The 16,749-nt window shown below is 29.1% G+C and overlaps 1 protein-coding gene across 1 annotated transcript in view; it reads left to right on the forward strand.

Annotated features, from left to right (window-relative positions):
* The window catches only part of Gsc (goosecoid homeobox), a 31,716-nt gene extending 15,274 nt beyond the window's left edge, over window positions 1-16,442 (forward strand). The window contains exon 3 of the mRNA XM_075295107.1: window positions 16,105-16,442. Coding sequence (XP_075151222.1) covers window positions 16,105-16,332 — 228 coding nt within the window. The 3' untranslated portion in view covers window positions 16,333-16,442. The remainder of the gene's footprint in view (window positions 1-16,104) is intronic.
* Window positions 16,443-16,749: the final 307 nt, after the last annotated feature.

Consider the following 16,749-nt stretch of genomic DNA (forward strand, 5'->3'; position numbering starts at 1 on the left):
AATGTTTGCCCAATTTTTCATCAATGAAAATTAAACATTATTACCCATTTCAATGTCTCAGCTTATGGTATCAGTAGGAATCTTTTCTAACAAGATTTAATCAAAATATAAATAGTTGTTTCTCGGTGTGTAAAACCTTTAAAATTTATTAATATGATTGAAATCCCTTATGCTATTGTCTTGGCATCTCTGACAATATCGTTTCGAGTTAATACTTCTGTTTATTTTGTGTAAATTAAATCAAAATTAAATGGCAATGATGTGGAATCAGCAGATTTTATATGTAATCAAAACATATGGGTTTGTGCGTGTGTGTGTGTGTGTGTGAGTTCATGATAAAAATCACCCAAAGAAAAATTTCCAGCCTAAGTATATTTTCATTTCGATGATTGTGTTAAGTGCTTGAGGGCGTTAAAAGCTTTCAACAAACAGCCAGCCAACAGTCAGCCATCCATTCAAGCAAACGTTCGCAACATCATCGAATCAACAGAAAAAAGGCCATCATAACAAGGTCCAATAAAGTCCTTTTTGATTTTTCCTCCCCACATTCCAAGGAACACTATATCACAAGAGCTACTACCAATTGATGAAAGTTAATAATCAACCCCCAATTGCAGCATTTTCACACACTCTCGCTAATATACTTGCTACAAAAACACTTGTGCCATTTGCCAGGACTTTTACAAGTGTTTCTGCTATGCTTACGGGCCAACAGGGTCTAAGGTAGCATGACGTATGACGTATCGTTAAGTAAACATTAAATTGAGCCTTTTAGTCTCTTTAAAATCATCTCATCGTCTTTGGATTGGATTGAAGTTGGTGGCCTTAAACTAACACAATTTTATAATTGAAAACATCCTGTGGGGTAGAACACAAAGTTTAGAACTGCTGTTAATGTTTTTATTAAATTTATAAGTAGACTAATAGATAAATATTATTGAAGAGAACAAGTGATGGTGAGAATAGAATTTGTAAAAAGGGGAATAGAAAATGGAATTGCGCAATTTCATGTGGGAAGATATAGCAAACCAACAAATGGTGAAGAATGTAGAAGATCTGTTGCTAGTTTTTTAAGTTGTCAGAAATGTTTTCAATCACTAAAAATATCATATCAATTATTAATTATGAATAATAATCAATTAGGCTATTTGCAAAGTAAAATTGCATCGAAATATGTTCTAAGCACATCCCCGAAGGGAGAAGATGTAATATCCCTCGCCTCAGAGTTGACAGTATAATTTTTTCATTTCTTGTTTTTATAAAAAAAAATCTTTTTTGTCTACCAAAATTTGAATTAACATAAAAAGCCCTAAAATTCGGCTTTTTAATTCATTTTTTAATCCGTTTCTAAATAAATAACCAAAAGCTAAGAGATGTGTATCCCTCTTGGCTGAAAAACCTCCTTTTGTTCTCTGTAGCTCAAAAGTTGAGCATACCAACAAAAACTTCTACCATTCCTCTAATACTGTAAAACTTTTCTCATACTACCTAATCTCCCAAATATCTACGCTGTTAAACTTGGTGGTCAAATATCTTATATACCAAGAGCTTCAGAATTAACCTAACAATTTCTCGTCAATCTCATTCTCACTACATTATTATTCTCTCACTCCAGTAGTTGCACTCTACAATACGTCTCACAGTTTGAAGAGCAAATCTTCGATGTACACAGCAGAGATTTTGCTAAAAATTACACTTAACCCTCAACAGCTAACCTAAGTCTGAGAGACATATGTCTTTTTAACTTTTCGCTCTCTCTCTCTCAAAAGAGAAGAGTTTTTGCAAAACGTTGGGTTTTTTGTTACACAATAAATAAAAGTTGATCGAAAAATGTTTTTAAATGCTACAACCAAAAAAAAAAATACTTTCTTCCCGAACGAAATTTTAAACAAACGAAATTCTCCTTTCTTATACAGTATTTTTTTTTAAGAGCAAATAACCGCGAATTTATGATAAGAGATTCAACGATTGTTTCTAAACTTTTTTATTTGTTTTTAAAGAAATTTTCTTAGTATCAAAAGAAAACTTTGCTTGTCTAAAATGTCGTTCCTCAGTAAAGAAAATTCTTCTTTCAGTGTAAGGATTTATAAAAAAAATTATGAAAATACAAACATTTTTAAATATGTTCCACAAATATGGTCGCTGTGAAAATAAACGATGACACGATCCACAGACGTATAGTTGTTATCTTCTCTGTACCTTCCAGTAGGGTTAGCTTTCTTGGGTTAAGGATTCTTCAATTGCAAAGTACTACTTACTTACAAAAAATGGCACGCGCCTCTCTCATTTCGTGTTGTGCTTTTCATAAGGACAATATTTCCCAATTTTTATTTGATAAAAATAATGATCGAAATTTTTCCATAATTAATTTAGAAAATTTTCCTCAAATGGAAACTTTTGTTTTTTTTATACAAATTATCTGGGACATTCACCCAGAAAAAAGGCGCTCTAATGCCAACTGAACTTTATTTTAGTTCATGAATAATTTATTGCTAACTTTAATGACGTGAACTAAAAAAAAAAAAAAGTTGTATACAAATATAGTGCACAATTTTACTAAAAAATAAAATAGTTCATATTTTCCTAAAATGACAGAAGTTTGCTTAAATTGTGTTCATAAGTCTCTCAAATGAGTAAATTTTACTAAAATTGCACCAGTGTCGAACTTCGTACAGCGCTAAAGACATTTTAACAATTTTTAAATCCAATTTTTTCTTTCAACATATGAAATTTTCTTAAATAACAGAAAAAAATTAATTATTTTTGAAAAAATTTCTTCAATTTGACAAAAAGTATTAATTTATTTGTAACATGTTGCAATTAGAAAACTATTTTAGTTAAAATTTTCTAAAATAAACCTACATTTTCTTCCACGGTGGGTTCACTTTTTTTTGGGTGTTAAAAGTGTTCAAATTGGAGATAAAATCGAAAATTTTTGGACACAGAAATCAAAGAGAATTTAGAATTCCCCCAATTCTCTTCGTTTATTTTCATTATCGGAACTTAGTTTGACAGAGACGTTCCCTACCGTCTTACAGTATCAAAAGTGTTAAATTACGTTTAACAGGGAGTGATAAACTATCTATGAACTATCTCTCACGAAGAGAAGTATATTAAACATGATTGTGAGAGCTTTCTCAGTCTTGAGAAACACAAAATTACAGTAGAGCAAATATATATGAGATCATAGAGAATATTTTTCTGAAACTTAAATGTCAATCAGTGTAGTCATTAATTTCTTTTGGTTCTATTTAAACATACTAACCAAATGTAATACATATAGATTCAACCATGTTTATAAAAACATATACAAAAAATAAATATGAATAATATGTGTGTGTGTATGAATACATATAACAGAACATCATATGTGTTAGCGTGTGTGTAACACATTTGCTAATATTACAACCAATATAACGCGGATTTTGGGTCTTAATTGTATAAATATTTTCGCGCGCATACTTAATTATTAAACAATAAAAACTCTCTGTACTTGATTATGGTAAAAGAACAATAAAAACTTTTCACTTTCAAAACACAAAAAAAAAACAAACATTGGAAAATTTTAATTTTAATATCATTTAACGCTTCAACTAATTTTGTAATTCATACAATGAGAGCGAGAGAGCGCGAAATAACCTATTGGAGAGGAAAACAAAAACGCGTGATAATCAACACCATTCCCTTTGATATATAGGTTTTGGTCAATATATATATTAAGCCATTAAAGCCATTTATGGTCATATAGGTTAACCACTTGGTGTATGGCTCATACACACACACACACATAAGTAGTTAGCCATATATGTATTTAGTAAGCTTATAAAAAATTTAATTTTAATCAACATTTGGTGAATAAACAAACGCTAAATGCCCCGAAACACTAGAATTAAACACTGGGAGGTCAGTGTTATTGGGAGAGAATGATTTTATTACAACCATTTCATTCTAATAATCCCATAATTTTCCACATCTTAATATATGTACGGTATAGTTAAACTAATACGGGATAAAGCGAAAAATTAAATTTTATTTGTGTTAATGTACACCATAACCGTTTGGTGGTGAAACCCCTTTTAGAAATCACAAAAAGAAATTCCATGGTTTTGGGAAGCCCGAGAAAATCATGAATTCTTTGTAGAAGATTCTTTTTTGGCTTTCATAAGTTTTTAAGTAAAAAATCTCAATAACTCAACAAACACTTTACATATACCTACGGATGGGAACAACCAATGAATATAAGTTGTATAAGAGAGCATACATGTTTTTTTCCTTCGCTCCATCCAGTGTTGCCAATTTGGTGCTTTTAGCACCAAATTTAGTGCTTTTTGATTTCTAAAAAGCACCAAATTGCCTTTTTGGTGCCTTTTCAAAAAAAGCACCAACTTGGTGCTTTCTGGCATTTTCATTTAGTGCTTTTGGTGCTTTTTTTATTTTGAACAGTATTAAGTTTAATTGATACAAAAATTTTGATTAGACTTTCAAGAGCCGAAGAAACTCAAATTTATTGCCAAATATAGAATTTGATTGTTATGAAGTTGGTATTGATTATTTTTTAATTAATATTGTTATTTAGGGTATTCTGTAGGAAAGTCGAGCGATGAGTGTCGAATTTTCGAATTTGGCAAAGATGTCATTAAAAACGTTTGTATTAAATTCACAAAAGCACGCACAACTGAAATAAGACTCCTTCCATATATTAATAGACTCCTTCCATATATTAATATTTTGAAAGTTGAAAAACATCACTGATCAAAATGAATTGGACGAAAGCATTAAAACTGATCAAAGTGTATACTTGAATAGCGGTTCATAATGGTGAGTACTATGTTCGAGTTTTTCCGCTAAAGTGAAAACTATATCAGTAAAAAAGGCATAAAATTATGCATATTTGCTGCAAATTTTATTATAACTTGATGGGGAATAGACAAAAGCAAATTTTCACAAAGTTTGTATTCCTTAAAATGAATTATTAAAGAAATTGTAATTGTCAAAAAATGACTATTTTAGCAGCTAAACTCGATCTTAATACCCACCTTAACGTCTTAAAATTCAATTCACAAAAGGTACATCTTCGGAAGTTTTTTTTTTTATTTTTTTTTTTTTAGTAGAGCATTTAATTTTCGATTTTGTGGTGGAAGGTGGTATGTTAGAATTTATAATATATTTTTGGTGCTTTTTGGCCTTGGGGAGTTGGCAACACTGGCTCCATCTCCACTAAAGCTCTTAGCCAAACCATGAATATAGCTGTTGTTGTTAAAAATTACTCGAGAATTTATAAAACCTCTCTCACATATGTGTGTCCATCCCTTTGACGGGTATTTTTTTGCGGTCTTTAGCTAGCGGTACCAAAATGGTGATGATGGCGTGGCAGCATGGCGTTGTGATAACCCATATCCAGATCCAGTTAAAGCTTATAAAACGCTGATGTATATTTGTTTTTTCCCATCCTGATATGAACAGAGGGTTGGGCAGAGATTTCATGATATCCATACCAATCCACAGCCACAAGTCGTCGTTATTCTTGAATGTTATCGTGTCTAATATCGGTGGCGGCATAAAATCCATAAAACAAACATCCCGGAAGCGGTTGATTTTTAATTAACAGCATGTTATGCTGAAGCCTATAACAAACCGAAGCCAACAACCAACAAGCGAGAATGGGGACAGTGCAAGTTCTGAAGCTAACTTGCAAATTCATATGGACGATTTTTTTTCTTTTTTGGTGGGAGTAAGAGACCACCAACAAACATCCTTTTATCCTTATATCAAGATAGCAAAAAAAAAAACCGAGAGAGATAGGATCTTACGTAAAGAGGATTTTGTTATGGAATAAACACAATGTGTACACACACACACAAACAATTATGCATGGATACTTAAATAAGGAAAATCTTATGGTTAGGGAATATGACAACAAATAAAAAATTTAGTGGATTGAAAATTTGATATTGATATTTTCTATTTCGGAAATAATTACTAAACTCATTTGCCAAAATTTCCATTCATTTTATAGGCTACGGAAATGTATTTCAGTTAGATCTTTACATTGAAAAACAGTGAACCCACTGGGAAAGAAAATTTTTTATAATTTTAGAAAAGTGTAACTAAACTGTATTAGAAACGCAGATATCACGCCGATTTCATAAAAATAAGTAAATAATTTTCCACAAATTCAAGAAAATTTATTAGACAAAATTCCCAGCAAAAAAAGCGTCGCCAAAAATGTAATGAAAATGTTCTTTTTGGATTCGGAAGTGGTGCAAAATTGACGCAGAAGCGATGAATTTAACATGGGCTTGTCATAGGAGGGAAGTCCTCCATTTCAACAGCCGTTCACTGAATTTGCACCATTTCTTTAGGTGTGATCCGAATTCAATGTTTTGGATGTAAATTAAAAAATTCTGTGATATTTTGGCAACTAAATAATTTTTATAATTTTTTATAATGTTTAATGGTTTTAACGCTTGTCTGAAACGTTTGACCTCAAAAATTTTCAAAAATTCACAATTTTTTCAGATTGGATTTAGAATTTTTTTCAACAAAATTTAAATGATTTGTACCATTTTATGAATTCTTACTCTGTTTTTAACCTATTTAAAACAAAAAAAATTAAAATTACCCATTAAAAATATGAAAAAAGCATGTTATAAAAAATTGAATGAAAAGAACTTCCTGGGTAGTTAATATAAAGAACATCATTGGGAGTGCATCCTCTGGGAGTGCTTTTAAAGTTGTGCCTTTCTTCCAAACTTTTCCAAATTTTTTTGCTGGGTTATTATTTTGTAGTTTGACGAAAAAATTTCAATTCAAAATTGCAAAAATGTCTTTAGTGTAATAGGAAGTTCGATATATGTGTACTATTGGTAAAATTTCCAAATTTTAAGAAATTCTGAACTATTTTGTGAGAGACATGAATTTAGTTAATTCTAATTCTTCATTTGTGTATGATTTTCCCTTGGTTTTAGTTAAATTAACTAACATACTCAAAGAATTATTAAAATTATAGAAACTTTCCTAAAACGTAATTATTGCATGTACATATTCTAGAATTTTTTAAGAATAATAAATTAATGTTTTTTCAAGCTCGAGGTTTTTTGAATATTTTATTTATTTTTCCCAGTATTTCAAAGAAAATTTTAATCATTTTTTAAGAACTCTAAGCATAAAACTTTTTAACAATTTGTACAAATTTCAAAAATCGCGTCTTAATTTTTATATACATTAAAAAAATACAAACTGTCCATGAAAATCTTGTACAGTTACATCTTAAAACCTACATTCCACAAAAACCAATTTAGTTGGCCAAAAACAAAATCTATTAGGAGGAACAAATTTGTTAGCGGGCATAAAATGTAGAGGTCTGCACAATTCCATTTGTAAATGCAGAGTACACGTGTACTTGCTAAATGAGTACATCTATTTTAGAGAGTTGCAAAACAATTGGTACACATTTTGATGAACACCAGAAGCCACGAGTAACTTCTTGTTGCTACTCTGATGTCTTCACTATCAACAAACACATATTCCTCTTTCTCTGTTATTGAAGTGTACTCAGAGTGATCACACCGAGTATGTTGCGAGAACAAAACTTCATAGAGTACTCCATGTACCACGTGCAGTTTCAGAAATACAAAAAAACAGTTACTCTCCATAATATATGTTTTGGGTGTGACATACATAAATATATGAAATATGTGACATACATACATATCTATGATAAATAATAATGTAAAATGTTGCTTCGCACATAACTGAGAAATACTTGTGGTACCACGTGAAGTGAAGAGAATATATGCTGTACTTTTTCTCAAGTACTTACATTTTTATTGTTCCTTTTTTCGGAACACATATTGTTTCGGATAAATACTTGGTGGTATTTGACAAGCAAGTGTTCTCTTCACTTCATTACTTGCGCTCTGAGAGAAAGTCAGTGTATGTACTATATTCGACAGCGAATTGCATACATGTAGTGAAAAGTTATTCGATGCAGACCTCTAATAAAATGAATTTAATCCAACCATATTTCCAGTCTCTAATTATTCCTAATGGATTTTATATATTTTGGTCATATCAAATAGGCTATAACTTCTTTGAGGATAAAAAAAAAAACAAAACATAATCACATCTCTATGCCATATTTTAAATTTAAATTCAAGCAATGGCATTCTCTTATGGTGGATGAAAGCAAAATTTCATTTCCTTTCATTTCTCAAGAGTCATAACCACATTTGAGGGACCACATTCTATGGACGTCGTCATCATTTAGCTCCACAAAAAGGCGGTAATTAGCATTGTTTGGTTTAATTTTGTTGATGGGGACTTTTGTAGTACAATGTTTTTGGAAAGTTTGCAGTTTGCATATCACCATAGCCAAAGCTAAAATACACGGCCAAAGTAATCAAATGACAGCAGCTGGGATTAACGAAGCGCAAAATTTTTCTGGGGGTGGGGGGATGGATAGCAACACCATACCCAAAGCACCCATACATTGTTATATATGCAAATAACCAATTTTACTTACTTACCTCTCTAATGTTGATCCCATACCATTCCCACATTTTCAATTCAATCCAAAGGATGATAGTGCAGCAGTCCACCCATATCATACTGTCCATATATGTATGACTTATGCACTTGGTTATATTGCAAGCAACCATTACATTTCGGGGAATTATATTTAACCCAGCTGCCTCCATCGCCTCCCTGTTCTCGAAAAAAATTTCGAACAATATTTGCTTGGAATTTTCATCTTTTCGAAATGGCTTGGCCTTTACTCGATGTATATGCATATATATGTACATAGGAATTTTCCCTAGGGCTTGAGTACCAGAGAATACCATCATAGACTAGCGAGCATTTAGAGTTCAGTTTTGTATGTTTTTAGCCATCCATATGTAAGCATTTAGTTTTTAATCCATCCATCCATCCAATCCATTGTACCATCGTTGTCCAGTTGAATTGATGGTAATACACAACCCGGGCAGAGTTTAGAGGCGCTATGAAATGGGGGAAAAATTGAATTTATAATTTTTGATGATGCTTAAATTTTACTTGCTAGCCTGTAGCAGACCATTGTAGAGAGTATGAGCAAAATTATCGATGACCATCAGATGACCAAGAACATTTTTAGGAATAAATTTAGGTTATATTTAAACTTTTAAAGATTTTTGTATTTGTTTTTTATAGGCCTTACAATTTTTAGATGGGAAATGCTTATATTTTGAATGACATGAATTGTTATTAAAAAACATAAATTAATTAGAATAAGAATTTAAAAAAATCATTAAAAAGTTAATTGAAGTTGAAACATTAACTGATACAAATAATGTTTAGATCAAATTAAAATAAAATTATTGAACATTGTTAAGTTTTTAATTAATAAATTAACCATCCAAATAATAATAATGTTTTAGTTAAATAATAATAGTTTAATTAGATAAAATAATATTTCCAAGTAATACCATAATTGAAAAATTTATGAATGATTCGTTACATTTTTGTTCAAATCCAAAGAAATTTGACTGAAATTACAAGAAAATTATTTTATTTAAAGGCGAAATAATTTAAAAAATTGTATTTTATTCATTTATTTAAAAAAATAACATCAGCACTGGTTGCCACGACCTTCACCTATAATATTTAATAATTTGGAATAAGGAAAATTTTAAAACGTTATATATTTCTAAGAATACTAGCTGGTATTTATTAATAAATAAATACAAATCCAACAAATAATTGATTGCATCAATTAAAAAATTAACTGAGGTTTTCAATTAATTCAATTCAATTAAAAATGTGATTTAAGTTTGGTCGCAATTAAATCACATTTTTAATTGAATCAACAAATAATTGATTGCATAAATTAAAAAAATTAGCTGAGGTTTGCGACCAAACTTAAATTACATTTTTAATTGAATCAATAAAAAATTCATGGAAAATGTCAAGGAAATCAAATTAATTTTTTAATAATATAGTTTTTATTTCTAATTATGTCTGTTATTAATACTAATCATTTTCATAATTGAAGCACTTTCAATTAAAAAATTAATTGGATCAATTAATATCGTAATTAAATCAGAAAACATCAGTGATACAATTCTGGCCATGTCTAACTTGCAGGCAATATTGGACAAAGTAGAAAAATATTTCTCATTTGATGGTAATTCCCTGTAATACAGCGGACGGCATTTTTTAGTATTTACGCCTTGCAAAATACTCCATTATACAAAAGCCAAAGACCGGCTAATCGGCAATTTGTTGCCAATTTTCGACAAAGAAAACTTTTATTTCAGTGTACAACCGACTTTTGCAAAAATGATCTTAATTCCCTAGACAACTTGTGTTTCACTAAACCCTTCTAATTTATTATCATTAAGTAAAATGGAAGATTTTATTCTCTTCTTTAGTTAAAAAAAAAAAAATTCACATGAAAATAACATTTATTCCCCCTCTTAGTGAAGGGGCCTAACATGGTTTTATAGCAGAGCATTATTATCATTTGCTACCTTAGCTTTATAGATTCCCTCAGCATTCATTTCGGATTATATTGTACGTTTCAAAACCCCTTTTGCCTTCTGCTTACTTTACTGCTGCTGAATAATAACATAGAGTATATTACTCAGACATTGACTCAAACATCCATCCATTTAAATAATTAACAAAAGCTAATGCTTTTTGGGATAATTAATGCACAAAGCCTCTATACTATGTAGTAGTAGTATCAGTATGAGAGTGTAGAGAGATAGAGGGCAACAAGAGGTGAAATAAGCTCTCATCTCTTCCTCTCATAAGTAATGCAGATGATGCTTTTGTGATATAAAGTAAGTACTGTGTACACACTCACATACACACATAGTAAGTGTGTGTACATGGCCTAAGGACCTATCAACGTTCGCTTAGACACCTGCTTAAAAGATACACACAGTAGAAGAAGAAGAGGTATTCTTCAACAAAATATTTTGGAGAAGGAGCATTAAAATCCCCATGCTCATTGGGAAAATATTGTAGCTTTCTGGAGAGTGAGGTAACTACCAACTACCAATGGATTTAATATATAAATACCATGAACAAAACACTGCTAACATACATATTTACAGCTTTGAGTTGGCTATGTATACTATGGTATATGTATTTTTACTACTCTCTATACTATTCTATAATTCTCACAATCCCCTTGAAATCACATTGGTTCGTTGTCTCTCTCTCTCTTTTATTGAGATTTCAAATATCCTTATAGCAAATACAAACTGACAATAGAGTATATATGTGTGTGTGTGTGAATGGGCAAGACATGGTCTGGGAGAATTGGAATGACTAAATGGATGGATGACTGGTTGGCTGATTGCTTGAATGCATGCATGAATGCATGAATTGTCTCAATTATTACTGTTAAAATGTCACGATAGAAATGTTGATTAAAAAATGCCAAAAACTGTAACTCACTTTGCTATCCTGCTCTGACGGATGATAACAATGTTCGGGCTAAAAAGGTTAAAGCATCATATTGGGAATAAGTGTCATCGATGTTGGCAACTTTGACCTAGCATATCATCAAAGGTTACCTAGCAACAATAAAGTTATATAAAATTTTTTTTATTACCACTTTCACCATTTCACATTTTCTATTTTATAAGGAGAATGATGACAATTCGTTAAAATAAAAAAAGAATTTCTAGAGGATTTTAATAAAATGTTTTATTGTCATGTTTCAAAATCCTAATTAAATTATTTCTTAAATTATTATAAAGTTTCAGAGGACAGTCTATGATAAGCTCTTTGTTTTTTTATATGTTTCATAAAAAATCTGAAATGTAGAAAAAATTAGAAGGAGAACATCATCTGAGAGTATTCTACAATTCTCTTAGGAGCATGGTTCGGATGTAAAGAGTGTTTTTTTATCTATCGCGTATTGTTAAGATTATGAAACATTCTTTGAAATCATTCTCCTTTGAACTTGTTCCCCTTGCTGAACTTAGAAAGGTTCTGAGGTACTCTAGTGGTTCCCCTACCTTGGGGCTTGTTCGCGTAGTTCTGGGGACTCTACAGCAATCTCTCATTGGTCTGTTTTGCTTAGTCGGATTATAGGAGAACATCATCAAAGAGCACTTATCTTTCTACAATTCTCTTAGGAGCTTATTCGCATTGGTCGAATGTAAAGAGAGCTTTCTACTTGAAATTTGTCGCTATAAATTACGAGAGTTTATTTGTCGCTATAAATTACGAGAGCATTGGTCGAATGTAAAGAGAGCTTTCTACTTGAAATTTGTCGCTTTAAATTACTAGAGTTTAGTTTTAGTGACTGTCCGTTTTATTCCAAATTAACTAAAACTACACAGAAAAAAATTTCCGTAGTTAAACTAACGCTAAATTTAACTTATTTTTATTGGAAACAATTTATTTGCTTGTAGTTAAATTTTATTATTTTTATCGAAATTTTCCACAGCTTAATGAAACCATACTTTTTTTAAATATGTCTCAAAAATTTTATGAACTAAACGTGAGTATAAAGTTCAATAAATAAATATCTAGGAAATATTTATACCCATGGAAACATATCACTCTATGATTATTCTAAATTGTAATGTTTATAAAACAGCGTAATTCCTACTGTTTCCATCTACTATACATGATAGATAGGAACAGTAGGAAACCAAACATTAAAGAATTCATTTGATTTGATAAGTATTCTAAATAAATATCTAGGAGCATAAGATTATATAGAAATCTAAAAAATCTTTTTATAAATAATTTAAATGTAGATTAGCAATATATCATCAATTCAAGATTTTCTAAGACATTTTTTTTTATTTGTTTAATGTTTTTCTTCAACACTGTTTCTATTCTATTATATGTCTTTAAATAAACTGCTAACAATTGTATACTAATTGTCCATTTACCATTAGTTAGATATACCTTTGTCTTCGAATATATCTATGTGATTGCCTTATAAATAATAAACATTTGTTGGCAAATTGCTATGAAGCATACTCTTGTGTTTAGACAATAATTTTCGATTGTTGTTATTATTGGTTGAGCAATTATTTTTATTTTTGCTATTCTCCCATTATGTTATTGTTATTATTTTCCAATTATTATTTCAACAAGTTTGCATTTGCTACAACCCTCCCATAGTTAAATTTGTTTTGTATACTTTGTGTTTTTTCCAAAAATTCATCGAGGTGAACTGAACAGAATAAAAATGAAAAACTCTTCAAAACGAAAAAAAATAATAACAATTAAAATAGCAATGCAAAATATAGTATTTAGTTTTATATTTGAGATTTCTATACATACATACAACTATTATTGACCTTTTCCAAATACTCATCTACAAAAAAAATTCTTCCACCAATAAAATGTTCCAAACAAACAAATCTACAAACCAATCAAAGCTACAAAGGGAAACTTCATTTGCAGCAGTTGGTAGAAATTCCCACACAAACCAAAAATTTTAAATCATCATCCATTACAAAAATAACAAAAAGAAATAAGCAAAGTATTCTTGCTGAAGACGACTGTAAAGGGAAAATTGTGTTGGAAAATTATATTCCATATCCAAATGCAAATGGTTGACTCTGGAAAGAGGGTTGAGGTATAGGGTTTTGTTCACCCTCACCCCTCTTGAAAATTTTGTAAAAATATTTATTTAGCAAATCGACTAAATTTGTTAAAATAATACGTTGGATTTCCCTTGCCCTCCTTTGGTCTTGAAAAGATAATAATTTTCGATATTATTATTCACTTTTATATCAATTCGTTACTAGGATTTATGTTTTCAACAATATTACGAGTTTACTTTAACCGAAATTGAGATGAAACAATCTCTGGGTGTGTTTTGATTGGAATATGGAAATTCCCTTAAACGTATTATTTTATTTTCTACGTCCGTCTTTTATTGCTTGCTTTGGCCAACTTTGATTCTTCATTCATTCATTCATTCATTTTTTTGTATATCTTTCTGATGTATAAGCATTAGGACTAAGAAGCATTTGATCTTCTTTTTGCATTGTAGACAATCTTAAGACAATATGGCAAATGTTAAAAGAAGAATATCTTTCTAAAATACAGATTTTACTTGTGTCTAGAACAGGGTATGGCTAAATTAAAAACAACAAATATTTAGAAATTTTTGAGGAAATTGAGGGGATGAATGTTAGAAAAATTAGTCGTAGAAAAATCCATTTCCTTCAAATTTCAAAATTCAAGACATCACGGTAAAATTTTGGAATTCCTACTGTTCCTGTCTACTATAATATGGAGAGTAGAAACCAAACCTCATTTTTTTACCGTATGAAAATAAAATTTCCAAATATTTTATAAAAATTATTTAAAAAATGGATGGAAAATTAAAACAAACATCAGTAATGCAAAAAAAGAAGAATGAGTACTTTAAAAAATAAAGTTGGTTTTAAAGAAAACAAAAAAATTGAATAATTGAAATTTTACATTTTTTAAATCTTAAATGAATACGGTACCGATTTATTTTAAAGGGTTTGTAAAACATTTCATCAGTTTTTAGGTAACATTCCAAAATAAAAACCATTATCAAAATATTCTTAACCATCAAACTTAACTACACCCAAAAAAAGTGAACCCACCATGGAAGAAAATGTAGGTCTATTTTAGAAAAATTTAACTAAAATAGTTTCCTAATTGCAACATGTTATAAATAAGTTAATACTTTTTTTTTGAAACTGAAGAAATTTTTTTAAAAATAATTAATTTTTTTTCTGTAAAAAATTTTGTTAAAAGTTTATTTCTATAGAAAATTTTGTCAAAATTTTATTTCTATAGAAAATTTTGTCAAAATTTTATTTCTATAGAAAATTTTGTCAAAATTTTATTTCTATAGAAAATTTTGTCAAAATTTTATTTCTATAGAAAATTTTGTCAAAATTTTATTTCTATATAAAATTTTGTCAAAATTTTATTTCTATAAAAAATTTTGTTAAATTTTTATTTCTATAGAAAATTTTGTCAAAATTTTACTTCTATAGAAAATTTTGTCAAAATTTTATTTCTATAGAAAATTTTGTCAAAATTTTATTTCTATAGAAAATTTTGTCAAAATTTTATTTCTATAGAAAATTTTGTCAAAAATTTATTTCTATAGAAAATTTTGCCAAAATTGTATTTTTATAGAAAATTTTGTCAACATTTTATATATATATAAAATTTGTCAAAATTTTATTTCTATAGAAAATTTTGTCAAAATTTTATTTCTATAGAAAATTTTGTCAAAATTTTATTTCTATAGAAAATTTTGTCAAAATTTTATTTCTATAGAAAATTTTGCCAAAATTTTATTTCTATAGAAAATTTTGTCAAAATTGTATTTCTATAGAAAATTTTGTCAAAATTTTATTTCAATAGAAAATGTTTTCAAAATTTTATTTCTATAGAAAATTTTGTCAAAATTTTATTTTTGTAGAAATTTTGTGAAGTACCTCTTAGTTGGAGAGGTATAATTTGCAACCTACCAAACAGTAAAAAAATCTACAATTTTAGGTTGAATTCTACCAACTGTGGCAACCGCCGTTTTTTGACGATTTTGTTTTTCGCTTGGTCAAATAGTAGTAGCGATTAATAGTCCTTCCTTTTCCCAAGTAGGCAATGAAAACTTTTCTATCCACATCCCAAACTACAGAAGCCATAAACTTACCAGCCAATTGTGTCAAGCTAGTGGCCAGTTGCAATTGATTTCTTAACATTCCAAGAATTTATTTACACATTTTCTTAAATCTGGACTCTAATAGATAGGGACAGTAGGAATCCATACTCTAATAGAAGGGGACAGTAGGAATTGTACTAACCGTCATTCAAATGCACTCATACAAAATTTACCACATTTAAGAAAAATTAAAAAAAAAACAACTATATTAAAAATGTCTCTAATTAAAACAGAATTAAATATTGTTGTAATTTTAATATTATTTTTAGAATATGGGGGCATATAAGGCTTCACTAATTAATTTTTCTTTATTTATTTTAATAAAGACAATAATTAAAATAATTTTTAAAATAATAATATTTATTTATGGATAATTGTTCTCTTATTCAGATAATTAATCATTAATTATATTTGTTTTCGTTTCATTTTAGGTTTGGTTTAAAAATCGCCGGGCAAAATGGCGTAAACAAAAGCGTGAGGAACAAGAACGTCTACGAAAACTGCAAGAAGAGCAATGTGGTGGACCCACATCAATGGCCAGTAATGGTAATGGCGTTGTTAATCTCAAATGTAGCCCAGAAGATTTTGTAACGCAACTGCATATTAAACCAGATCCCAATTATAGTGATGGTGATGAATCAGATTTAGAAGTAGCTTAAGTATCCAATTACAAAATACATCTGCAAACCCCTTCTTATTAATTTATTTGTATTTAAATTTCTTGTATATATAATGAAGAAACAGTTTTAGAATAGAAAAAAAACTTGTACATTTCTTAGCGGATTCTTTATACATTTTTTGAAAAAAGAAGAATATACGTAATTTACAAATCGCTCTACTTTCTTTCTTAGATACTCATAATTGTAATTATACTTAAATATAAATATACATATACATGCCCATGTAAGTTATTTCAATGTGTATTATTTTTTTGTAAATATCATTTTTTTGTTAAATTTCTGCACTGTACAATTATTATTATTATTTTTTTTTTTTGTTAATGTATTTAATAATTATTCATAATATAAGTTTGACATGTGTTCTTGTTAATCTCAACAAATGTAAAATTTTATTTC

Source organism: Haematobia irritans, chromosome 2, assembly GCF_050003625.1.
Source record: "Haematobia irritans isolate KBUSLIRL chromosome 2, ASM5000362v1, whole genome shotgun sequence".
Lineage (NCBI taxonomy): Eukaryota > Metazoa > Arthropoda > Insecta > Diptera > Muscidae > Haematobia > Haematobia irritans.